The 27,215-nt window shown below is 39.8% G+C and overlaps 1 protein-coding gene across 1 annotated transcript in view; it reads left to right on the top strand.

Annotated features, from left to right (window-relative positions):
* Positions 1–27,215, top strand: part of RPA1 (replication protein A1) — a 73,390-nt gene that overhangs the window by 33,950 nt on the left and 12,225 nt on the right. Inside the window, exons 6-12 of the mRNA XM_043583460.1 lie at positions 16,656–16,748; positions 19,568–19,703; positions 21,330–21,432; positions 23,748–23,816; positions 23,956–24,148; positions 24,307–24,446; positions 25,403–25,551. Coding sequence (XP_043439395.1) covers positions 16,656–16,748; positions 19,568–19,703; positions 21,330–21,432; positions 23,748–23,816; positions 23,956–24,148; positions 24,307–24,446; positions 25,403–25,551 — 883 coding nt within the window. The remainder of the gene's footprint in view (positions 1–16,655; positions 16,749–19,567; positions 19,704–21,329; positions 21,433–23,747; positions 23,817–23,955; positions 24,149–24,306; positions 24,447–25,402; positions 25,552–27,215) is intronic.

The raw sequence follows: 27,215 nt of genomic DNA, 5'->3' as shown, positions 1-27,215 counted from the left end.
AAAAAAGTCAAATGGTTTTGTGTACACTTTAAAACAAAACCAAGTAAATAACATTTCCCTTCCTTATTTTTCTTTGGCCTCTAACTCCTGTCCAAGGCAGTCTTTTCAAATTTTAAGCTATTTCTTCCATATTTTTCCCCATATTTATTTCCATATTTTTAAATAACATTTATGCTGTTCTTTCTTGATTTTTCAGTGTAGACATTTGTTTACTGACTTCACGCTATGGTGAAGTCAGTAACATATAGTTACTGTATTAACATACAGTGTTCTATTATTTTCAGGCGTACAATATAGTGATTTCAGGTGTAAAATATAGCGTACAATTCTATACATTACCCAGTGCTCATCATGATAAGTGTGCTCTTAATCCCCACCTCTTTTATCCATCTTCCCACCCACCACCCTCTGTTTGTTCTCTATAGTTAAGAGTCTGTTTTCTGAGTTGTCCCTTTTTTTATTTGTTTTGTTTCTTAAATTCCACATATGAGTGAGATGATATTTGTCTTTCTCTGACACACTTCTTTTACTTAGCCTTGTACTCTCTAGCTCAATCCATGGTGTTGCAAATGGCAAGATTTTATTTTATTTTTTTTATGGCTGAATAATGCCACCTTTTCTTTATCCATTCATCTATCAATGGACACTTGGACTATTTCCATAATTTGGCTATTGTAAATAATGCTGCAATAGGCATAGGGGTGCATATATCTTTTTGAATTAATGTTTTCATATTCTTTGGGTCAATGTCCAGTAGTGGAAATACAGGATCATATGAGAGTTTTATTCTTTTTTTTTTTTTTTTTTTTGAATTTTTAAGTTTTATTTTCTACGTGTTAACATGCTTATTAATGCACTTTATTTTTTTAGGTTTATTTATTTATTTTTTAGAGAGAGAGAGAATTCCAAGCAGGCTCCATGCTGTTGGTGCAGAACTGGACACAGGGCTTGACCCCACAAACTGTGAGATCATGACCTGAACCAAAATCAAGAGTCAGATGCTTAACCAACTGAGCCCCTCAGGCGCCCCAGATGCAGACTTTAATCTGATAAAGTCTGCCCCTAATCAGACTGTTGATTATTTCCGTTTATAATTGGTTAAATCAGAGAAAAAAATTTAATTAATTTTTAATATATGCCATCAAAAATAAATATTCACTTAATGTGATCGTATCTGTTTTATGATATCAAAACATTTTTTCCTCCCCAAATAAAGAGTCTAAGTAAATATGAGATTTCTTCTAATGAAAAAAGTTATGCCTTATCAGCTGTTGAGCTTACAAAACAATACAGGGGATTGCTACCGGCACACTTACTGTAAGAGGAAAGTATGTCCAATGAAAAGGAAATTTAAAATATGACATTAAACTTGTATGAAAAATTTTAGCAACGCCTTTACTTCATTTACTTTTAACTTTTCCATAAATACCAGAAAAGAAATTGGACAGTTTATAATGAAACTTAGAAAAATGTCTTTTTCCATAAAGCAAACTTACTCATCGTCTTTCCCTGTGGCTCCTTCTTCCAGTCCTCCTGCACTGTGCTAAAGAGCTATTGAGTTCTTCCAGATTTTTGATTAGACAGGTGGTTTCCAAGCCGACTGGGCTTTCTAGGTACATAGTTCCTGCACGGGGTTTTCCAGTCACTTGTCCAGCTTTGAAAGTATCTCGGCCCGTTCATGTTCCACATGCTTTGTTCGTGGGATGGGTAGAGCTTTGAGAAGCACAGTATCCCCCAGTGTGCACTGCTGAAGAGCATTGTGAGCAGAGTAGATTTTTCACTGATTAAAATACTTTAATAAATAGGGATCCAAAATGAGCCTGGTCACTCTCACTTTAGCTGTTTTTTGCATTGTATTGCTGTTCCAGTGACCTTCCCCATTGATATTATGTGGCTTTGGTCACCTCCCAGCTCTCTTTTCTTGGCACTTGTTCTGGTAGTTCTATTTTTAATATTTTGACCCTCCCAGTTGTCTTCCACAGTAGCTGCTCCAGCTTTCAATCCTACCAACAATGCATGCAGATTCCTTTTTTCTCTACATTCTCACCAACACCTGTTGTTTCTTGTGTTGTTGATTTTAGCCGTTCTGATAGGTGTGAGGTGACATCTCATTGTAACTGACTTGCATTTCCCTGATGATGAGTGATGTTGAGCATCTTTTCGTGTCTGTTGGCCGTCTGAATGTCTTCTTTGGAAATATGTCTTTTCGTGTTTGCTGCCCGTTTTTAATTGGATTATTTGTTTTTCATTATCAGTTAATTTTTTAAATGTTTTTTTAATGTTTTTATTTGTTTTTGAGAGAGACAAACAGAGTGTGAGCAAGAGGGCCAGAGAGAGAGAGGGAGACACAGACTCTAAAGTAGGCTCCATGCTCAGAGCTGTCAGCACAGAGCCTTACATGGGGCTCGAACTCGTGAACCATGAGATCACCACCTTAGCTGAAGTCAGACGCTTAACGGACTGAGCCACCCAGGTGCCCCATCAGTTAATTATTTAACTAAATCTGAAGAGATGATGATCAGTCATGAATATTTGGAAAAGAATTTCTGACACAATTTATGAGAAATAGATATGTTTCAGGAAATGTATGGAATAATTTTTTTTTTTTAATTTTTTTTTTCAACGTTTATTTATTTTTGGGACAGAGAGAGACAGAGCATGAACGGGGGAGGGGCAGAGAGAGAGGGAGACACAGAATCGGAAACAGGCTCCAGGCTCTGAGCCATCAGCCCAGAGCCTGACGCGGGGCTCGAACTCACGGACCGCGAGATCGTGACCTGGCTGAAGTCGGACACTTAACCGACTGCGCCACCCAGGCGCCCCTGTATGGAATAATTTTAAGAGCTTATATAATTTATTAAGTTAATAGTTTTTATTAGCTATTTTAATTATAAACATGATGTTTAAAAATTTTAAATGGGAGTGCCTGGATGTCTCAATTGGTTAAGTGTCCAACTTTGGCTCAGGTCCTGGTCTCACGGTTTGTGAGTTCATACCCTGCATCAGGCTCTCTGCTGTCAGCATGGAGCCCACTTTGGATCTTCTGTCTCTCTCCCCTGCACCTCAAAAATAAATATACACATACAAAAATTAAAAATGACTTTTCAGCTGGTCAGTATAAAGGATGCCAAAAGCTGTATATATGACTTACCTTATTTAAAGTTTTCCATTATGTATTTCTTTCTCTTTCCCAATTGATTTCACAGTAGGAAATTAAATAGGTGTTTGGTTTTTTGGTTTGTTGTTTTTTTTTTTTTAATTTAATTTTTTATTTTTTTAAATATACATCCAAATTAGTTAGCATGTAGTAAAACAATGATTTCAGGAGTAGATTCCTTAATGCCCCTTACCCATTTAGCCCATCCGCCTCCCACAACCCCTCCAGTAACCCTCAGTTTGTTCTCCATATTTATGAGTCTCTTCTGTTTTGTCCCCCTCCCTGTTTTTATATTATTTTTGTGTCCCTTCCCTTAGGTTCATCTGTTTTGTCTCTTAAAGTCCTCATATGAGTGAAGTCATATGATTTTTGTCTTTCTCTGACTGACTTAATTTCACTTAGCATAATACCCTCCAGTTCCATCCACATAGTTGCAAATGACAAGATTTCTTTTGATTCTTTTTGATTGCTGAGTAATACTCCATTGTATACATACACCACATCTTCTTTATCCATTCATCCATCCATGGACATTTGGGCTCTTTCCATACTGTGGCTGTTGTTGATAGTGCTGCTATAAACATTGGGGTGCGTGTGTCCCTTCGAAAGTGCACACCTGTATCCCTTGGATAAATGCCTAGTAGTGCAATTGCTGGGTCATAGGGTAATTCTATTTTTAGTTTTTTGAGGAACCTCCATACTGTTTTCCAGAGTGACTGCACCAGCTTGCATTCCCAATAGGTGTTTGTTTTTAACTTAGAGAAATAACTGTTCTGGTTAAAAGTAAACCGTTTCTGTTGGTCCTAATAAAGAAAGGTGCTTAGGTGTTTCTACTAAAGTACACTAATTCACTGTCTAAATTTAAACTTATCAAGCATAATTCTTCAATTTATCATTAATCAAAAATTACTAGTCAAGCTTTTGCTTAAGGAAGATAAATGTGATCCCAGTAATTTTTGTGCTAGAAGCAAACTGCATCCTGTCCTTGTTTTCCTATCTGGGACTCAGTTCTGGTCTTCACCTCAGTGGAGTTAATGGAAAGGAAAGGAAAGTTTGAGATGCTCAGGCCTGCTGCACAATCACAGAACGTTAAGAGATAGAAGGAACTGTTTTAGAGATCAGTTGTGTTAATCATAAGACAGAATGAAAGTGAAGGAGGTGATAAGTGACTTGGCCAAGATGGCGGAGCAAGTTAAAAATTACACAGCAGGTGAGTCGCTTCAACAGATGAGACTCATTATTCCTGATTTCCAGGTGAAGATGCTTTCCACTGTACCCAGACCTTCAAAGATTAACCTTCATATCAAAATGTTTGCCTATTACGAAAATTGTATTTTAGTTAATAGAGTGTGTGAATTGAATCTATTATAGGAATGTTTCTGTGTGTATATATAATCAGAAGTAGTCTAATTCATGTTAGTATATTTGTCCATTAAAACATGTATAATTTTATTTTTTTTTAATTTATGTTGAGAGAAAGAGTGTGCCTGCACGAGTGGGGGGTGCAGAGAGGGGGGAGAGAGAGAATTCCAAGCAGGTTCCATGCTGTCAGCACAGAGCCTGATGTGGGGCTCAAACTCATGAACCACGAGATCATGACCTGAGCCAAAATCCTGAGTGGGACGCTTAACCAACTGAGCCACCCAGGTGCCCCCAAACTTGTATCATTTAAAAAATGGAAATATAATTAAGATAATCAGACATCTGTTTTTTATAAACACTAATTTCCTTGCAACTTTTGAATAGATAATATAATTACATGTTTCCAAAGTGAAAAGTACAAAATTATATATTTAGGGAAATCTTACTGCTACCCCTGTCGCCGGCTAATGCCGTGTTTGTATCCACTGCTGACCTGTATAGGTAACCAATTTTAGTAGTTTCTTTTTATCCTTTGGGTGTTTCTTTATGCAAATATATACCAAATAAAAATATTATATATTTTTATTCTGTGCTCCAGTTTGCTTACACAAAAGGTAGGATATTGTGTATATTATCTTACCTTTTTAAAAATTTTCTATTATTAAAAACATTTTTTAATGTTTATTTATTTTTGAGAGAGAGAGAGGGAGAGAGAGAGCACAAGGAGGGGAGGGGCAGAGAGAGAGAGAGAAACACAGAATCTGAAGCAGGCTCCAGGCTCTGAGCTATCAGTGCAGAGCCTGACACAGGGCTTGAACCTATGAACTGTGGGATCATGACCTGAGCCAAAGTCGGATGCTTAACCAACTGACCCACCCAGGTGCCCCTTCCCTTTTTTGATCCTGCTTTAAAATTTTTTTTTAGCTTAGAGATATTTCCATGTATATACACTTAGAGATCTTCCTTATTTAAAAAACAAAACAAAACAATTAAAGAGTGTTCTGTTGTGTAGCTGTTCCATAGTGTAACCAGCCTTGTTACATTATGGCTTGCTTGCATGCTGTAGCAATGAAAACAGTACTGCAGTGAGTAACTTTGTACATATGTGGGTATATTGACAGAGGTGGTTTGGTTTCCAGAAGTAAGATTGCTTGGATCAGTGGATAAATGCATCAGTGGTAGGTAGATACGGTAGGATTCCCCTCTGTAGCATGGTAACATTCTGCATTCCCACCAGCAGTGCATGAAAGTACTAATTTCTTCTCAGCTGTACCAACAGAGTACGTTATCAATCTTTTGAATTTTCACCAGTCTCTTAGATGAAAGCTGAGATCTCAGTGTAGTGTTTAATTTGTATTCTCAGCAAGATGAGCATCCTTTTAAATATTTGAGGGCTTTTGATTCTCTGTGAACTGTGTATCCTCCATTTTTCTTTTGGGTTGTTCGTCTTTTTCTTCTCCATTTTTAACAGTTCTTTAAAGAGTAGGGAGATTAGTCCTTTGTCTCTGATATGAGTTATAAAAAGCTTTCTTTACTTGGTTATGGTGGCTTTTTGCCACAAGCAATTTTTTTGTTGCTGTTTTTATGAGGTTAAGTTTTCCAGTCTTTTTTAAATGACTTTGGAATTTTGAACCATCATTAGAAAGGTCTTTAGGGGTTCCTAGCTGGCTCAGCTGGTAGAGCATGCAACTCTTGATCTTGGGTTTGTGAGTTCAGGCCCCACATTGGGTATGGAGCCTACCTAAAAAAAAAATTTTTTTTTCATTAAAAAAAAAAAATGAGGAAGGCCTTCCTTACTCCAAAGTTATTAAAGTATTCACCCTTTTTTTTTTTTTTTTTTTTTTACATATATTTACTTAGAGGTCGGCAGCGGGACAGAGAGAGAGAGAGGGAGAGAAAATGCCAAGCAGGCTCTGAGCTGTCAGCACAGAGCCCAACGTGGGGCTCTAACCCACAAACTGAGATCAGGACCTGAGCTAAAGTTGAACGGTTAACCCACTGAGCCACCCAGGGGCCACCACCAACCTTCTACCTTTTACTATGGCCATTGAATATGTTCAAATGTTACTTAAAAAAAGATTTTTTTTTTTTAATGTTTATTTTTGAGAGCGAGAGAGACTGAACACAAGCAGGGGAGGAGCAGAAAGAGAGGGAGAGAGAATCTGAAGCAGGCTCTGGGCTCCAAGCTGTCAGCACGGGAGCAGGATATGGGGCTTGAACTCACTAACCGTGAGATCATCACCTGAGCCCGAAGTCTGACACTTAACTAAGCCACCCACGTGCCCCCACGTTTTATTCTAGTATCTACACAATTACATTTTCTATATTTAAATCATGATTGCCACTTCTGTCTTACAATTGGTTTCTTGATTTATGGTGTTTTGAGCTTCACTTTTCATGTAATTTGGAATTGATGGGTTTTCTCTGCTCCTTCAATTCACTAAAGATGTAGTCTCTATGTGGGGCGTTTGTGTGTAGAGTATGTATTCATTCTCCTTTATGCTCTGTATGATTTTTAGAAGTGGGAAAATTTGGTTAATTGTGCTTCTTCCAAAAATGGACCCTTCTAGATTTTAATGTTTACCTATACAAAACATAGTAATTTGGTATGTTAAATTGGAGAAGGGGGCACCTGGGTTAAGTCGGTTAAACGACTGACTCTTGATTTCTGCTTTGGGTTTGTGAGTTCAAGCTCCACATTGGGCTCGGTGCTGGCAGTGTGGAGCCTGCCTGGGATTCTGTCTGTCCCTCTCTCTGCCTCTCTCTCTATCTAAAAATGAATAAGTAAACTTAAAAAATAAATAAATAAATTGGAGAAGGAAAGCTGAAGCTTATGTAGGTAAAGTCCTAAAATCTTAAATTGGAACATCACATTTGTTTTGCAGTAGTAAAGTTCTGTTAAAATGAGCACATTGGTTATCTTCTCAAGCTTTCAGGACAAAACAGTGTTTAGCATCTCTATGAAATCTTTGGATGCAGAAGGGTTGAGGGAGAGATCATTGTGCCCAACTTTATCACCTTTGTCCAGATTTCTAATGTTTTTTATGTTGTATTTAATTGAGTGGTTGCTGTGGACATTTTGTGTTTCAGGGGAAAAGTATTTGAGATAAAGCTGGAGTTGAAAGGGTTGAAAGGTAGTTATCGCTTGGGGTCAGGACTATAGAACTAGCGGAAAAACTCCTTTGTCTCAATAGTCCATTCCACTCGCTCTTCTTTTTCTTCAGGGCCTGTTAAAGTGCAGAGGGATGAGGGAAGATTTTGCTGTCCAGGATTATTTGCTACTGAATTTCATTGTAACCAGATCAATAACACTTTGTTACTTGGGCCATGGTGGAAATAGCTTTGTTACAGTGGCTATTGCATTGTGGTGTATTTCACACAAATGGTTTCTAATTGTCTATTGTGAAGGCAAGGAAACTGTTACTAGTGAGGAGGGAAGTAAAGTTAGATTTGTATCCTCCAAGCACTTAATCCAGAACCTGTGACATATCAGGTGAGCTGTGAAATTAATTGACTAAACCCAACTGGGAAATAGGCAGAGGAATTACAAAATGTGCATTGAAATTGTTTGGAACTAGTACCACATTAAGTACAGATACTTAACAGAATTTTCCAAACATGAGAAATAAAACTTCAAACGTAATTCATGTTTCATATAATATTGGATTGGATGATTTTAAACTCCCGTATCTATCACTATATATTTTTGTCACTATGTATATTACTACTGCGTACCTACAGTGTTTATCACATTATTTTACTTAGACTTAAGTTTCTTATATGATACATAGTTACTAGCATTATTTATTATTGAAAGGTAGAAGTTGGAACTTTTTTCAGCCTTACTCCGATCATATTATGCCAACAGGAATTTTTAACTAATGGGTTGACTTTTTTTTTCTTTTTCTGGTTGTTAAGAAGGTACTTGCTAGTAGAAATTGAGTTTTTGTTACTCTGTATATTCTGTGGTTGTTAGCTAATTTTTCTCAGCTGGTGGCTCATTTACCACTATATATTTTAAAAAAATTTTTTAATGTTTATTTATTTGAGAGAGAGCACAAGCATGAGTGGGGGAGGGACACAGAGAGGGGGAGAGAATCCCAAGCAGGCTCTGTGCTGAGTGGAGCCCAGTGTGGGGCTTGATCCCATCACCTGTGAGATCATGACCTAAGCCAAAATCAAGAGTTGGATGCTCAAATGACTGAGCCAACCAGGTGCTCCTGATATATATTTAAAAAGAAAGTTTTTAAAATAATCTCTGTACCCAGTGTGGGGCTTGAACTCATGACCCTGAGATTAAGAGTAGCATGCTCCATGGGGCACCTGGGTGGCTCAGTCGGTTAAGCATCTGACTTTGGCCCAGGTCATGATCTCACAGTTCATGGGTTCGAGCCCCATGTTTGGCTCTGTGCTGACATCTCAGAGCCTGAAGCCTGCTTTGGATTCTGTGTCTCACTCTCTCTCTGCCCCTTCTTCCTCACACTCTCTCTTTCAAAAATAAACATTTTTTTAAAGTTATTAAAAAAGAGTAGCATGCTCCACCAACTAAGTCAGCCAAATGTACCATTATAATGATAATAAAAATGATAGGTGTAAATGCAAGTAACTTGAGAAGCTAGAGTATTTCTTTCTTTTTCTTTCTTTTTTCTTTCTTTTTTTTTTTTTTTTTTTATGTTTTATTGTTGAGAGAGAGAGAGACAGAGTGCGAGCAGGGAGAGGGGTAGAGAAAGAGGGAGACACAGAATACAGGTTCCAGGCTCTGAGCTGTCAGCACAAAGCCCGATGCGGGGCTTGAACTCACGAACTGTGAGATATGACCTGAGCTGAAGTCAGATGCTTAACCGGACTGAACCACCCAGGCGCCCCGCTAGAGTCTTTTAATGTCCTATTTCCCCCTGGTTCAGAGACAGTGGTTAAAGCTAGCACAGAGCAAAAGAGTGTAAGAATTAGGACCTTGATTCATCTTAGTGGGATGGTTTCATTTGCAGGTGGCACAAAACAGAAGATTAGCAGTTGATTCTCTGTATTGCTGTTTGGGGGTATAATTTCAGTTTTTAGAAAGATTTTCATTTAGCCGTGGACTAATTTCGGGTTTTGTGGTCAGCAGCTGTGTTGCAGCGCATTAAATTGAAGGGCGATTGTTGCAATTTAGGATGCACCAGGACTCTTGTCATCCGTTTGGTTTCAGGACTGTCTCTTGTCTCCTGTGCCAGATTTGCAAGTGTGGGCCAATGCAGGAGTTTAAGATTGCCCTAACAAGATTGGTGACTTAGATGTTTCGGTTATTCGTTATGTTCTATATAACTGGAGTTTGGGCTGCCAGAATAGGTTGCTTACAATTAAAAATTAACTGGATGGTGGTGAAGTGGGTGGATCTGGTCAGACAAACGTGGATCAGGACTGGATTCTGCCTCCTCCTAGCTCTGTGTGACTTTGGGCAAGTTACTTGCCCTCTTTAACCCAGTTTTTTCATCTGTTAAATGAAGAGAGTAATAGTGCCTTTGTCATAGTCCTGAAGATTAACCGTGTACCTGGTGCATAGTAAGCACTCAAAGATTATAGCTATTATTAATATAGCCTAATTGGTGTCTTGTTAAATACACTGTGCTTTATTGAGTCTGAGAATCCAATGAGTGTAATTGACTGTACCAGTAAATTATATACTGATAAGAAATTATAACAATTAGATCGCCCATTGGATTTTATCTGGGATCTGCAGTTTGCCTTTGGGATTGATCACCTTGTCGTTTTGAATCCTGACAAATCCCTTGCTTCCCACCCTTTATACTCTCCTCTGGTTCTCAACCTCATCAAGTTCAAATCAGCCATCCTTTTTAGCTCCCATGGAATTGTTTTGTATCTGCTTCCTTACTAATCTCCCTTAAAATGTAAAAAGTACATTCTGTCAATTTTTTATTGTAAGAACTATGCTTTGGGGTCACCTGGCTGGCTCAGTTGGTGGACCACGCGACTCTTGATCTTGGGGTCCTGAGTTCAAGCCCAAGCTCAAGGCCTAGAGCTTACTTGAAAAAAAGAAAAAGTGGGGTGCCTGGGTGGCTCCGTCACTTATGTGTCCAACTTTTGATTTCAGTTCAGGTCATGATCTCATGGTTCAGGGGATTGAGCTCTGTGCTGACAGAGTGGAGCCTGCTTGGGATTCTCTCTTTTCCTCCCTCTTTGCCCTTCCCAAGCTTGTGCACATGTGCTCTCTTTCCCACTCTCTCTCAAAATAAATAAATAAACTTAAAAAGAAAAAAAGGCATTAGGGGCACCTGGGTGGCCCAGTCAGTTAAGCATCTGACTCTTGCTCTTGGTTCAGGTCATGATCTGAGTTTGAGCCCCACATCAGGTTCTGTGCTGATGGCTCGGAGCCCGCTTGGGATTCTGGCTCTGTCTCTGCCCCTTCCCCGCTGGCACTCTCTCCTGCTCTCTCAAAATAAGTAAACTTAAATAAAAAGAAAAAAAAAACCACTTTGATGTGCTAGCATAACTGCTGTAGCTTCTTGTATACTGTAGTTCTGTGTGGCGTCAGATTTAGTACCTGTAAACACACACAAGACATTTATTACACTTTTTTAAAAATGTTTATTTATTTTTTGAGAGAGGGAGAAACAGAGTATGAGCGAGGGAAGGGCAGGGAGAGAGGGAGACACAGAATCCGAAGCAGGCTCCAGGCTCTGAGCGGTCAGCACAGAGCCCAATGCGGGGCTCAAACCCACGAACTGTGAGATCGTGACCCGAGATGAAGTCGGCCGCTTAACCGACTGAGCCACCCAGGCAGGCGTCCTTTGGTGTTGGGGATTTTTAATAAGCAAACAAAATTACACAAAATATGGGTGCCTGGGTGGCTCAGTTGGTTAAGCGTCCGGCTCTTGGTTTTGGCTCTGATCATGATCTGGTGGTTTATGGGTTCAAGCCCCGTGTCAGGCTTCACAGCTGGCAGCGTGGAGCCTGCTTGGAATTCTCTCTCTCCCCCGCCCCCACCGCTGCCCCTTCCCTGCTCATGCTGTCTCTCTCAAAATAAATAAACTTAAAAAAAACCCACAAAATACTGTTGGTTACAGTAAACCAACTAAACTCGAGTAATGGCTGCTGGAGAAACAGCTACCAGTGTACTGGGAGGGACTCAGCTGGTCTTTGTTCAGAAGCTGCCGCTGAACACACATAAAAATCCTAGTCATCCACGTTTAAATGTCTGCCAGTCTAAATTTAGATAATTAAAAAATATATGTATTTCATTTGCAGTTGCTAATAATCTATCAAATCTTCTCTCTCCCAACCCCACTTTTTACCATATGCTTATACACTCTCCTTTCAAATACCAGTTTGGTATTTAAGTTGTTCACCCCCATTTCCAGTAAGGATAAGAAAAAAAATAGAGAAATGCAAAGTATATAGCTAGACAACTTACCCAAATATAAAATATTTCCAAATAGTTGAAATAAGAGGGGAAAACATGGGACTCCCTGCTGTCAGCCCAGAGCCCACTTCAGATCCTCTGTCCTCTTCTGTCTCTTTGCCCCTCCCCCATTCATGCGCATGCTCTCTCAAAAATAAACGTTTTAATTTTTTTTTTTTTTAACGTTTTTATTTATTTTTGGGACAGAGAGAGACAGAGCATGAACGGGGGAGGGGCAGAGAGAGAGGGAGACACAGAATCGGAAACAGGCTCCAGGCTCCGAGCCATCAGCCCAGAGCCTGACGCGGGGCTCGAACTCACGGACCGCGAGATCGTGACCTGGCTGAAGTCGGACGCTTAACCGACTGCGCCAGCCAGGCGCCCCTCAAAAATAAACGTTTTAAAAAAAGGTTTTTTTACATTTATTTTTGAGAGACAGGGCACTAGTGGGGGAGGGGCAGACACACACACACACACACACACACACACAGGCTCCAAACTCCGAGCTGTCACCACAGAGCCCTACATGGGGCTCAAACTCACAAACTATGAGCTCATGACCTGAGCCGAAGTCGGATGCTCAACTGACTGAGCCACCCAGGCACCCCGAAAATGAATTAACATTTTTAAAAATCCCTAGCATGAAAAAAAAAATAATGTTTTAACTCATATGTTAAAATATCTAAAAAAAAAGTTCAACCTAGAATAGGTAAATAGGCAAGTTATATTATTGAAAATTATGGTAAAATACTCAGAAAAAAATTTACATCTTTTAAGTGCAGTTTGGTGGCATTCAGTGCATTCATAGTTGTGCAAGTATCGCCACCATTCATCTCCAGAACTTTTTTTTCTTTTTAACATTTTATTTTAAGTAATCTCTACACCCAGCATGGGGCCCCATCTCACAACCCTGAGATCAAGAGTCACATGCTCCGCTGACAGGACTGACTAGCCAGGCACCCCTACAGAACTTTTTCAGTCATCATCTCAAGCTGAAATTCTAACCATTAAACCATAATCCCCCATTCCCTACTCCTGCCAGTCCCTACTAAACACTGTTGTGTTTTCTGTCACTGTAACTTGATCACTCTAGTTACCGCATAAAGGTTGGTTATGTTATGATAGAAATTAAATGTTAAGAGATCAGCATGATCCCATGACCATGTCCTATTCAGCAAGATACTGGAAGAAGCAGGCATGATACTGAAGAAGGGACTTGAGATGGGTTTGAAACAGTGGAACTAGGTGGAGTGGAGTTTGTATATTTTTATGGCTCCATCTTTAAATATCTAAATCTTTTGATTCTTTTGAATATATTTCTTGAAGCACATAAGTATAGTTTTATTTTTTCCAGTTACTTAGCCCCAGTAAGTATAGTTTTATTTTTTCCAGTTATTTTTGCCTACCGATTTAAGAAACAGTTTACTTTAAAATTTCAAAATGTTCCATCACTAGATACATTGTCAAAGAAGGGCAGTTTTCCCATACAATTTCATATGACACTTGGTAAATTCAGAGATGATGGAAAAACTAAAAAGTATCACAAAAACTCATTATCAATAATCGAGTCTCTTGGGGAACCTGGGTGGCTCAGTCAGTTAAGCATCCAACTCTTGATCTCAGCTCAGGTCTTGATCTCAAGGTCATGAGTTCAAGCCCTGTGTGAAGTCTACTTAAAAAAAAAAAAAAATCTAGGCTCTTTTTTTCTGTGTAAGTAAGGTCTCTCAGAACAAAAAGAAATAAAAGGCATCCAGATTGGTAAGGAAGAAATAAAACTTTCCTAAAGACTCTACCAAAAACTGCTAGCATTGATACATGAATTTGGTGAAGTCACAGGATACAAAATCATTGTACAGAAATCTGTATACACTAATAATGAAGCAGCAGAAAGAGAAATTAAGAAAACAACCCCATTTACAATTGCACCAAAAATAATAAAATACCTAGGATAGACTGAATGAAAGAGGTGAAAGACCCGGATCCTGAAAACTATAAAACCCTGATGAAAGAAATTGAAGATGACACAGAGAAATGCAAAGGCATTCCATGTTCCTGGATTAGGAGAACAAATATTGTTAAAATGTCTATACCACCCAAAGCAATCTACAGATTTAATGCAATCCTTGTCGAAATACCAGTAGCAATTTTCATAGAACTGGAACAAATAATCCTCAAATCTGTGTGGAATGTTTACAAAAGACTCTGAATAACTAAAGCAGTCTTGAAAGAGAAAAAGCTGGAGGTATCATGATTTCAGACTTCAAGTTATACTACAAATTGTAGTAATCAAGACAGTATAGTACTGGCACAAAGATGGACACACAGATCAGTGGAACAGAAAAGAAAACCCACAAATAAACCCATAAGTATGTGATCAATTAATCTTCAACAAAGGAGGAAAGACTATACAATGGGAAAAAGACAGTCTCTCCAACAAATGGTGTTGGGAAAACTGGACCACTTTCTTACACCATACATGAAAATAAACTCAAAATGGATTAAAGACCTGTTGTGAGACCTGAAGAGAGCATAAGCAGGAATTTCTTTGACATTGGCCATAGCAACATTTTTCTAAATGTGTCTCCTGAGACAAGGGAAATAAAAACAAAAATAAACTGTTAGGACTACAGTTTATAAATAAAAAGCTTTGGCATACTGAAGGAAATAGTCAAGAAAACTAAAAAACAATCTAGGGAATGAGAGAAGATACTTGCAAATGATATACCCAAGAAAGGCGTAGTATCCAAACTATATAAAGAACTGATATGTACAACTCAACAGCCAGAAAACAGGCAGAAGATATAAACAGACATTTCTCCAAAAGAGACGTACAGATGGCCAACACATGAAAAGATGCTCAACATCACTCATCATCAGGGAAATGCAAATCAAAACTACAATGAGATATCACCTCATACCGTGTCAGAATGGCTAAAACCAACAGCACAAGAAACAAGTGTTGGCAAGGATGAGGAGTAAAAGGAACCCTCTTGCCCTGTTGGTGGGAATGCAAAACTGGGCAGCTACTGTGGAAAACCTTATGGCGGTTCCCTCAGGAAGTTAAAAATAGAACTACCTTGGGATCCAGTAATAGCACTACTAGGTATTATCCAAAGAAATACAAAAACATTCAGAAGGATACAAGCACCCCTGTGTTTATTGCCGTATTATTTACAGTAGCCAAGTTATGGAAGCAGTCCAAGTGTCCATTGATAGATAAATGGATAAAGAAGATGTGGGGTGTGTGTGTGTGTGTGTGTGTGTGTGTGTATGCACATATGTACGATGGAATGTTATTCAGCTATGGAAAGATTGAAATCTTGTCATTCACAACGACATGGAGTGAGCTAGAGAGTATAATGCTAAGTGAACTGAATAGGAGAAAGACAAACACCATATTATATCATTCATGTGTAGAATTTAAGAAAGAAAAATAAAAAAAAGAGACCAAGAAATAGATTCAACCACAGAGAACAAATTGATGGTGACCAGAGAGGAGGTGGAGGGGGGAATGAGTGAAATAGGTAATTGGGATTAAAGAAAAGAAATAAGCAAGGTCTCAATGTTTCTCTCCGTAGGAAGAACTAAAGAATAAGAAATTCTGTTTTAACCTTTTTAATTTTATGCTAGGTTTATTTTACTCAAATGGCACGGTTAACTCTTCGTTTTGTTATACTAGTTAAGAGAATATTGGCAGAAGGAAATGAAGTCAGGGTGTAATAGGCCCGTTCGAGGTACAGCCTTGGGAAGCCCAGCAGGAATAAGCCTAGTGATTGGAGAAGGCAGAGACAAGGTGGTGGGTGGGGAGCCTTTTCAGCAGTGCTCACCATGTTTGTTTGTAGGACTTTCTAGGAAATCTTTTTGAGCTGTATTTGTGTGAACAGCCTAAATTAGTGCCCGCCACAAAGGCAAAATCAAATTCCATAAATCTATTGTTTTTTTTACATTAGGTATATTTTGCAGTTTTAACATTTTTCAACTCCTAAAGCATTTGTAGAAAGGGTGAAGGGCAAATAAATACTCTCGTGGTATGGTATTTCTTATTTTCTGCTTGAGAGACATGTTCGTTTCCCCTCCTTTCCTTTTAATCTTCCTGTTTCCTTGACACACCTGCTTCTGAACCCCATCTCATCTCTCCCTGCTGTGACAGTTCACTAGCACTTCACGGTACCTAAGCCTCTTTCAACTCTTATTTTCCACCAACCGTCGGTTTCAAAATAAGGTGGCTTTGTTTGGGAGGGAAAGGGTAGAATCCTTTCTGAATGTCTCCTTTTCCTTTGAAGCAGGAGCACTTCAGAGACAATTGAACTGCTTTTAGGTTTTTCTTACCACCCAGCTTTTGCTTCTGATAGATCCTGCCGTGAACACAGTTCTGTTGATGACATCGATTTGTTGCTATGGAAATAGTGGTAATGTCACAGATTCAGCCCAGTGACTTGACTTCAGGTTCAGGCAGGAGAAATGGGCAAGGCCTTAGGGGAGAACCTCATTAAAACTGAAAGCTATCAATTATAAACAGGTGAAAGGTGAATGGAGCCAACCTTTCATATAATGAAAACAAAAGTGAACCCCTACCAAATTGACTGCATGCAGTTGAATGCAACAACATGAATTCTGACCCATGAGAGTCTAACGAAATAAAAAAATTACACTTTCTTGGAGTATTTCTTCTGCTTAAGTTGAAATCTTTTAAGCTGAATTATTTGCACTAAAGTTGTCTTTTTTTTGGGTTCTCAGGACACGGGCAGCAGCAGGTAGTTCCTTCTCCGGCCTCAGCAGCCAACCCACCAGCCAGCAAGCCCCAGCAACAGAATGGGAGCTCAGGGATAGGTAAGCTACTGTGTGAGGACACGTGCTGATTATATGTATCAGGCCTCTGAGTAGTGTTTAGAAATTTAATCTGGGACTAAAGGGAGTTTTCAAAATGTCATTCATGATAGTTGCTTCTTGCAAAGGATAGTTCCAATTCTTACAGTAAAGTATGTGATTGAAAAAATGATTAAAGATAGCCTTTTAAAGATACTTCATATGCCTGTTTTAATCAGAATGATACACTGTTCTCTGTTAATAGTTTATCTGGTGGTTTCTCACATCTTACGTTTTGCACTCTCTTGACTTGTGAATTTACATATCTTTTAAATTTGTACCTTTTAACTATTTGGAATCCCCTTAACTGAATTTCGCTTGTCTCTCTCCAAGTTTCCCATTTGGGGCCCTCACGGGTATTTATCTTAATGTGAAAACAGTATCATTTATACCGGTCATAGGTTCTGCTTCTCAGTCTCATGGATGAGAAATCATTTCTTCCTTTAACTCTCTGCAGTAGGTCCTGAGAGGCTATAATGGAATCATTTTGTTTACTTTCTGGCCTTCACTTTAGGAACTATTGAGAATGATGATGTGTGGAATTTGGTTGGATTTATTTTTAGAGGTCCTTTTTTTCTGTCACAGTGTCTCATACACCCCCTCCTCTCTTCCTCTCAACTATTAATTGCTAATTTTAAATGCTGAGATTTTAAGAAAAACAAGGTTAAGGCATCACTAAGGTGGCTGTGAAACTTTCAGGACATGGGACTTCATTGTTCTTTGATGTTTTTATCTATCTTGCAATATCTGTCGATCTACCTTCCATCTAGCTCCCCTGTGTACGTGTATCTATTTATACACAACTCTCAAATTATATTCTGTTGAAGGAGGTAGTGGCATAGATATACTAACATGGTAAATAATGTAAAAGTCACTTCCTTAAGCCTGAAATGCAAATCGTATATTGTTCCTTTCTTTCTTCTCACAGATTTATTTTCCCAGTTGTCTGTCTTTGGCTTATATTAACATTTATTTTTAAAAGTCAGTTAATGCTTTTTAAACACACATCAACTGGGTGGTAAAAGAAAAAAAGACTGGGCGTGTATTGAGGGGAAGCATGTTTTGTATAACTATCTTCTTGATGATATTAGGTATGCATATACACATGTATTCTGCGAAGTTCACTTGCTTCCTTGCATAATCTTGATGCAGTCATTACTGTTGTATGTGTAGTTCTCTCTTGACTCCTCAGAATAGGAAATGTTAAGATCTAGGACAGTCTGTATGGTTTTTATCAAATGCTACAAATACTGGGGCACCTGAGTGGCTCAGTCAGTTGTGTCTATCTCTTAATTTTGGCTCAGGTCGTGATCCCAGCGTTGTGGGAAGGAGCCCTTCATCGGATTTCAGGCTGAGTGTGCAGCCTGCTTAAGGTTATTTCTCTTCTCACTCCCTGGCTCACGCACATGCTGTCTCTAAAATTAAAAAAAAAAAATTTTTTTTAATGCTACAAATACCGAGAATAATGTCTTACAGGTTGTACAAACTCAGTAAATAAATACTGAATAATGGTAGGTTTACATCTCTAGCAAAATTCCATTCTAAAGAAATGTTTTGATAGAGAAGATTTGAAGTAATTGGACTAAATTACATTTTCTGAATTTGGAGGTTGAAACTTTATAGAAACTGTGCATATAAAGGAATTCCTATGTTTATAAGCTTTAATTACCTGTTTTTTTCCAAGTGCACAGTAGCTGCTTAGGCTTGGGTAAAGAGGCAGAAGGGATCTTGGTTCCCAGCCACCTGGTTGTCTTGAACCAAAAACTGATTGTTGCCCTTTGCCCCCAACTAAACCCAGTCACATAGACTTCAGTGTAGACCTTTCAGTCCTATAGAGCAGTTGAGAACAGTGAGTTTTCTGAAGATGTTTTGAGGTAAAATATTTGTGATAGGTATTGGTGTCCTTCACCTCAGATGGTTCATCTACTGTGTCCTTCACCTCCTAACCTTTTCTTCTGCTTTTTTTTTTCTTAATGTTTATTTTTGAGAGAGAGACCGAGCAGAGGTGGGGCGGAAAGAGAGACACACACACAGAATCCAAAGCAACCCCAGGCTGAGCTCTCAGCACAGAGCCCGATGCGGGGCTCAGACTCATGAATGGTGAGATCATGATCTGAGCTGAAGTCGGACACTTAACTGAGTCACCCAGGTGCCCCGCTTCTGTTTTTTTTTTTCTTATACATGCAGTGACTTGCCGTTGGTTTGACCAGTCAAGGATGTTGGTTGATTTTCTTTCTCTGACCCATTATCTCTCCCGTTGATACAATAAGTTTAAGAAGGATGAGTCTCAGCTCAGTCAGTTGAGCATCCAACTCTTGATTTCGATTCTTGATCTTACAGTTTGTGGGTTTGAGCCCTGTGTCGGGCTCTGCATTGGCAGTGTGGAGCCTTCTTGGGATTGTCTCCCTCCCTCCCTCCCTCCCTCTCTCTCTCTGTCTCTCTCTCTCTCCCAAAATAAATTTTTAAAAAAAGTTAAAAAGGACAGGCCTCTGAAAGAGCAGTGTCTGGACTCACTACTATTATCATGTTGACCTCAGTCATAGCTTAAGTCAGCAAATAAAGTAGTAAGCTTCTGTGTGCCCAGCCTTCATTCTCCATCTCTTTTCTAGCTGCCTGTATTGGTCTCTGATGTCCATATCTCTTGATTGATAAAAAGGAAAAACTCGTTGCCTCTCATTTTGTATGATTTCATGAGCAACACCTCAGTGATTGAGAGTTACTACAAAACTTACATAAAATTTATGTAGACCAATGATTGCCCTTCTTTGTGTTTGTTTTTAAAGGTTCCACTCTATCTAAGACTTATGGTGCCTCAAAGACATTTGGAAAAGCTGGAGCTACCAACCTAGCAAACACAGGTTCTGGAGGAACACAGGTCAAAGTGGTACCCATCGCCAGCCTCACCCCTTACCAATCCAAGTGAGTTTTTCCATAGAGTACGTTCAGAATGTACTTACAGTATAATGCTAGGGGTTATTATGGGCTCTTGCATTATGTATATGCGAACTTCAGGGCTATCATACATAAAGTAAGTTTCATCTCTTTTTTTCCCTCCAGAGGGGGAAGAGGGTACAAATTGTGGCAATCATTAACTCTCTTATCATAAAAGAATGGCAAGAATGGGGCTCCTGGGTGGCTTAGTCGGTTAAGCATCCGGCTTCAGCTCAGGTCATGATCTCACGCTCTGTGAGTTCGAGCCCCACGTTGGGCTCTGTGCTGACAGCTCAGAGTCTGGAGCCTGCTTCAGATTCTGTATCTCCTTCTCTGTCTCTGCCTCTGCCCGGCTTACTCTTTCTCAAAAATAAATAAATGTTTAAAAAAAAAAAAAAAAGGCAAGAAAAGCAATCTACTGTAGATTATGGGGTTTCATTAATTTTGAAAGAATTTGATTTGAAAAATATTTAATGCCTTAAAGAATCCATTTATCATCAGGAGTAAAAAATAAATATTTGTTGTAATTCAGAAGACATTTCATCTTCTCATCATATAAATAAGCGACTTTTAGTCTAAAAATTGTTAGTATGATTTAGGTGACTAAAAAAATCTGTACTATTAGTATAACTGCATTACTATACCCTGAATGGATATTTCTTTTTTTTTTTTAATGTGTATTTATTTTTGAAGGAGGGAGAGAGAGAGAGACAGAGAGAGACAGCTCATGAGCGGGGGAGGGGCAGAGAGAGAGGGAGACACAGAATCCAAAGTGGGCTCCAGGCTTTGAGCTGTCAGCACAGAGCCCGACACAGGGCTCGAACTCACGAACCATGAGATCATGACCTGAGTCAAAGTCAGACGCTTAACCAACTGAGCCACTCAGGCACCCCTGGATATTTCTTATATATAATTCTTTTCCATTTGATTTTAGTAGTTGAGAATGAGTGAATTCTCTTTTCAGAGTTCTTTCAGCTATGTTTTTATTCATTCTTCAACTCTTTGCAGTGTAGGGGTAAGGAGTAAGGTAACTAATGTGCCCAACACATGCCAACCAGGATAGGCACCAAGACTGGATATTGATTGAATCTTGTGCCTCCTTTTTTTAGTGGCCTCTGTCTGAGGTCATACTACTTTGGTGTGTTTTCCTTTGGTAGCTCACCAATACCGTGTTCCATAATTTTGTATTTATATTCAGTGTGTGTTAGAATGGAGACAGAAGTTTGACACCAGTTTTATCAGTTCCCATAATTGAAAATAGTGGCAAAATATAATTGCTGGTATTACTGCATTTTCTAGCTTAGAACCTTTCATTAAGGGGATACCGTTGCCTTGGTGATGCTTTTTGGAGAAGGGAGAGGGTTTATAAATTTACTAATTTGACAGGAGAATGAGTTAGTGTTAAATCATCTCGTATGTTTTACTACTTGCTTATTCTATAAACTGTCAAACCTGTATGTCCTCTTGGGGTTTTAATTAGCTGGATTAAAATACAGCTTATATTGAAAAATGGAATATGCATAAGGTAAGAAAGACTATAGGAAGATAATAGGGCACCCTTTTAGACATTTCCCACGTAAGACTGAGCACTAACATAATCTGTTTGGTTTCTAGGTGGACTATCTGTGCTCGAGTTACCAACAAAAGTCAGATCCGTACCTGGAGTAATTCCCGGGGGGAAGGGAAGCTCTTCTCCCTAGAACTAGTTGATGAAAGTGTGAGTATTTGTCAAGTGGGGAAATAGGAGGAGCCTAAGAAACAGAGGGCTCATCTCTGTGCAGGCCTATGAGATGAGGAACAGTAGTAGGCCAAAAATAGACATGATTGTTATTGTGGTTTTTCCTGTCTGTATTCTTTTGATGGCTCTCTGTGTGCAAAGGGTTAAAGGTCTTAAATAAAATCCTTCGTTTTATTTTACTTTATTGAAAAGCAATTTTTTTAAATTATTGTTTTTGGATAGGCTTCACACCCAACAGGGGCCTGGAATTCATGACCCTGAGATCAAGAGTCACATGCTCGGGGAACCCAGCTGACTCATTCGATGGAGCATGTGACTCTTGATCTCGGTGTAGTGAGTTTGAGCCCCACGTTGGGTGTAGAGATGAGATTACTTAAAAAAAAAGCCACGTGCTGTACCAACTGAACCAACCAGGCACTTCTAAAATCCTTGATTTTAAAGGAAAGCATTTGTAGAAATTTATTTGTTTGGGGGCGGAGGCAGGTGAGCAAGGGGCATAGAGAGAGAGAAGTGGGGCTCATGCTCAACCAATGTTGGACTTGAACTCACGAACCGTGAGAACATGACCTGAGCTGAAGTCAGATGCTTAACAACTGAGCCACCCAGGGTGCCCAGTAATTAGTTTTTTAAATGTATAAGCAGCCTCATGAGCAGTAGAAAGCAGAGACACTCTGTCTGACTTGTTAGCAGGCTAAGTTGAAGCCCTGAGAGGTGATGTCTGGTTATAAGCAAAGTGTTGCTTTGGGCCACAGCAGAAGGCATACAACAGCCACCTTGAAAATCGAGTGGTTGGGGCGCCTGGGTGGCTCAGTCGGTTAAGCGGCCAACTTCGGCTCAGGTCACGATCTCGCGGTCCGTGAGTTCGAGCCCCACGTCAGGCTCTGTGCTGACCGCTCAGAGCCTGGAGCCTGTTTGGGATTCTGTGTCTCCCTCTCTCTCTGACCCTCCCCCATTCATGCTCGCTCGCTCTCTGTCTCAAAAATAAATAAACGTTAAAAAAAAATTTTTTTTTAAAAGAAAAGTGAGTGGTTTTGTGGGAGATGGATTCTGGCTGTGCAAACTCTATACTTAAACAAAACCAAAGCATGATGAAGAGACAAAACATCCAAGTTGTGGAATCTCTCGACAGTCTCGTTAGCTGTTTGTTAGTTTTATTTATAATTCCTAGTATGTACTTCACACATTGTTTTCAAGCTGCTGCCTATTTCCTATTGGTTCAAACTTCTGCAAGGGCGGGGGAAAAATTGGTGGTTTGTTTTGGGTTTTTAGTTTTTGGAAGATGGAGTGATATCCCAAATGTATTGACTGTGTGATGGCAGAATCAGTATCAGAACCTAATTTTTTACCAAATTATTGGTCTGATCTGTCAGTTGGCAAAAATTTGAGCCTTTTTTAAGTTTTTTATCCATCTATAGTTTGTTTTTGTTTTTTTAATTTTTTTTTCAACGTTTTTTATTTATTTTTGGGACAGAGAGAGACAGAGCATGAACGGGGGAGGGGCAGAGAGAGGGAGACACAGAATCGGAAACAGGCTCCAGGCTCCGAGCCATCAGCCCAGAGCCTGATGCGGGGCTCGAACTCACGGACCGTGAGATCATGACCTGGCTGAAGTCGGACACTTAGCCGACTGCGCCACCCAGGCGCCCCATGTTTTTGTTTTTTAAGTGAAGATTTTATTTTTAAGTAATCTCTACACCCAGCGTGGGGCTTAAATTCATAACCCTGAGATCAAGAGTCACGTGCTCCACCAACGAGCCAGCCGGGTGTCCCCATCTATAGTATTTTGACTGACGGAAAAGTAAAGTGAAAATCAAATCACAAGCAACTTGAAAACGTGACTTATTGTAACATTTTGACAATGACTCCCGAATATATCCATCCCTTGCTTGGCGCCAACGTGAGGGCAGCTGGTGATTCATTTGGCTCATCACGCTTCCTTGTGGGCTTCATTCGCGTCAGTGTTCAAAATTTGTTTTTATTTCTGTTGTCAGAATATTAAAATCACTAGGTTCATTGTGGGGTTTTTTGTTTTGCCTTGTTTTTAGGGTTCTAATTTGAGGTTCATAAAGCACCGTAACAGGATCAGCTAGTTAAACCCAAGTTGTTGGCTGGGGTTAATAGCTTGAATGTGTGACCACAAAATACGTGTTTCTGGGGCATCTGTAGACCTCTCACACATCCCATTTGTGCTTGTGTTACTGCTTAAAGATGTCATTTTGACACCACGGTGTCCTGCTTTTCAGTGGTAAAACTTGATGGACACAATTCTAACCGGTTCTTGCTTGTTTCTGCAGGGTGAAATCAGAGCTACTGCTTTCAACGAGCAAGTGGACAAGTTTTTTCCCCTTATTGACATGAACAAGGTATGGTGGTGTTGCGTTGAGAACTGAAACAGTTGAGTGGCATGGGGGACTCTCGTCCTTCGGAGAACTGCGTAGTGGTAAGGAATTTGTGGTTTAATCTGATATACTACCCACGTTCCACAGCTTGCCTCTTTTGCAGGTCTATTACATCTCTAAAGGCACCCTGAAGATTGCTAACAAACAGTTCACAGCTGTTAAAAATGACTATGAGATGACCTTCAATAATGAGACTTCCGTCGTGCCCTGTGAAGATGGTCATCATTTACCAACAGTTCAGTTTGATTTCACAGCGATTGGTGACCTGGAGAATAAGTCTAAAGATTCTCTGATAGGTAAGTCTGCAAATGAGAGCAAAGAGAGTTGGGATTATTAGTTTTTGTTTGCAACATGTAAGGGAAATGTAAGATTTAAGTGCTCGCCATTCAACCTTGGATCATGCTGTAATGGAGCTTTGACCGTTTTTTGCTAACACATTGTGCCTGTATTTTAGACATAATTGGGATCTGCAAGAGCTATGAAGATGCCACCAAAATCACAGTGAAATCTAACAACAGAGAAGTTTCGAAGAGAGACATCTATTTGATGGACATGTCAGGGAAAGTGGTGACCGCTACTCTGTGGGGAGAAGATGTAAGCATTTGTACTGAGCAGTCAGAGTGTGTGCAGAAGGCAGAGATGTAAAGAGCTGGGTGGCTGTCTTGTCTTAAGAGTTGTGGGTTATGCTAAGCGGAATTAGAGGAAGACAAATATCATATGATTTCACTCATATGAGGATTTTAAGAGACAAAACAGATGAACATAAGGGAAGGGAAACAAAAATAATATAAAAACAGGGAGGGGGACAAAACAGAAGAGACTCTTAAATATGGAAAACAGAGGGTTACTGGAGGGGTTGTGGGAGGGGGGATGGGCTAAATGGGGAAGGGGCACTAAGGAATCTACTCCTGAAATCATTGTTGCACCATATGCTAACTAATTTGGATGTAAATTAAAAAAAAATAGGGGCGCCTGGGTGGCGCAGTCGGTTAAGCGTCTGACTTCAGCCAGGTCACGATCTCGCGGTCCGTGAGTTTGAGCCCCGCGTCGGGCTCTGGGCTGATGGCTCAGAGCCTGGAGCCTGTTTCCGATTCTGTGTCTCCCTCTCTCTCTGCCCCTCGCCCGTTCATGCTCTGTCTCTCTCTGTCCCAAAAATAAATAAACGTTGGAAAAAAAAAAATAAATTAATAAATTAAATTAAATTAAAAAAAAAAAAGAGTTGTGGGGCCTTGGCCATGTAGGCCCTTCCTAATGAAGGATTGAGCTGTCTAGGGAATATTTGAAATTCTTTATTTGATTTACTTTTGTGAGGTATGCTATGATTTAAGTTTTATACAGAGAGGTGATCTTTCTTCTAACCCTAGATTAGTTTTAATGTATCTTTGAACAGATTCCTGTGAGTGAGGTTAACTTGGATAGATTCCATGTACTATTTTATTGCATTTATTCTATTGACTGTGTTCCTTGTTTTCTATAAAAATGTTCTGTGTGTTCTTCCTGACAGTGACACCTGTTCACTGTATTTGATTGGTGTTTTTGTTGTTACCCAGGCTGATAGATTTGATGGTTCTAGACAACCTGTGATGGCTATCAAGGGAGCCAGAGTTTCTGATTTTGGTGGACGGAGCCTCTCTGTACTGTCTTCAAGCACGGTCATTGTGAATCCTGACATCCCGGAGGCCTATAAGCTTCGTGGATGGTAGGTATTTTGGGGCTAAACCAAGGGGTCATTTGAGCCTGGCCTTTGAGAAGAAGTGGCTCTTTTGGTTCTTATGATCAGTATGTGAGCTGTCTGCAGAACAGAGGGCTTTGTTACCGAATGGAGCAGTTCCTATATTTCTCAGAGGTGTTATGCCTTCTAAGAGGATGGCTTTAAAGCCCTTAAACTGACAAGCCTGTAATCCCATGACAAACCCAGAGATTCCGGAGGAGGCAGTTAGCATGGACGTGCCGCATGCTGACCTCTATCCTGCCAAAGTAGGGTGGGGCCAGGCTGTTCCAGCCGGGACCCGAGGGACCGTAAGCTAGAGCCAGCTTTCTTTCCTAGGTTTAAAGCTGTGGGCTTCTGTGGTGTGGGCAAAGAGTGTACTTCCCTGTTCTGTCCAGTTGTTGGTGCTGAGCACATCTTCCGGTGTGTTCACTGGACTCTGATAAAGTGCAGTGGAAACAGTGGGCTCTTGTTGGCACTGCATTGTTATTCCCAGGCACTTGGATGAGAGCCTGTTAAGATCGCACTATATCTGGCGTTTTAGGGTGTTAAAACTCTGCCTTTAAAGAGCACTTCAAACTGAAACATAGTGTGCAAGAATTGATGTGGTCAGGGAAAAACACTTTAGCTTGAGCTTAAATAATTTGTGTAGCTGTAGTCCCAGGGGATTGTATCGGTTTCCACCTATGTCTTAGGGTTTTAGTGATTAAAGAATTCGCTCCTGTGACATACTTCTCACTTTTATTTTGAGTGTAATGTGAACCAGTAGTAGCACTAGTGTTTGAGTAGTTTCATGAAACATCTACTAGAGTGTTTGTGACACTTAAGCCAGCCTCCTGAGTATGGTCCACACGTATCTATGTTTAACTATTCTGGTAGCTGGCATTGCATTATGAGGCAGGTCCCGCTCATAGTCTGAGCAGAAATAACCACAGCTGTGGTCTGTCCTTCTCGCTTGATTTTCTTTCAGGCTCTAGAGCTTGACCCCAGGTTAATGGCATGCCCACATTAAGGTCTTCATATTTTACTTGTCAGTAACAGTGATCCTGGTCAACATAAAAAGACATGGCTGTCTCCAGAATAAAATAACCTGCCGTTGATCAAAGAGAAGTTCACTGCACACACCCCACCTAGGCATGGGTTGGAGATGTTTGATCTTGGTTGTAACAATGTGGAGGGGTTTTTGTTGTTTTCTTTTTTTTTTTTCCAATGTGGAATTTTTTTATTGTAAGAAGGGCTGCTTCAGTCTTTGCTCTGTTGATTCCTGATGAGCTATCTTTGGTGGCAAATGTCTCCTTGGAGTTTTTGAAACCGTAAACTGGTGTAGATAGTGGTGAAACAGATTTATGGACCTTGCTGTGCTTCTGTGACGGATTTAGCCGCTTCCCTGACAGAATGTGAAGGCAATTGTCTGCAGCTTAGGGCAGCACCCATTCTGTGACATGGTCCCTTTTTAAGGGGCCTGCTCTCTCTGTGGTTAGCTTTCAGTTATCCTCCTTTTAGATGACATTGGCATGTTTTTAATCTCAGACTGACTCCTCCCTCCCCCAAGTATGTTTCTGAGCCGTTTTCCTTCATGTCAGCTGATATGTGTTCAGGAAATATAATCAGTTTTAATCATAATGCAACACAAATTAATGATAATTTTAATATTG

The sequence above is a fragment of the Prionailurus bengalensis genome, chromosome E1 (genome assembly GCF_016509475.1).
Source record: "Prionailurus bengalensis isolate Pbe53 chromosome E1, Fcat_Pben_1.1_paternal_pri, whole genome shotgun sequence".
In the NCBI taxonomy this organism is placed as follows: domain Eukaryota; kingdom Metazoa; phylum Chordata; class Mammalia; order Carnivora; family Felidae; genus Prionailurus; species Prionailurus bengalensis.
Note: the sequence above shows the minus strand (reverse complement) of the source record. Positions and strands in the feature narration are given on the sequence as shown.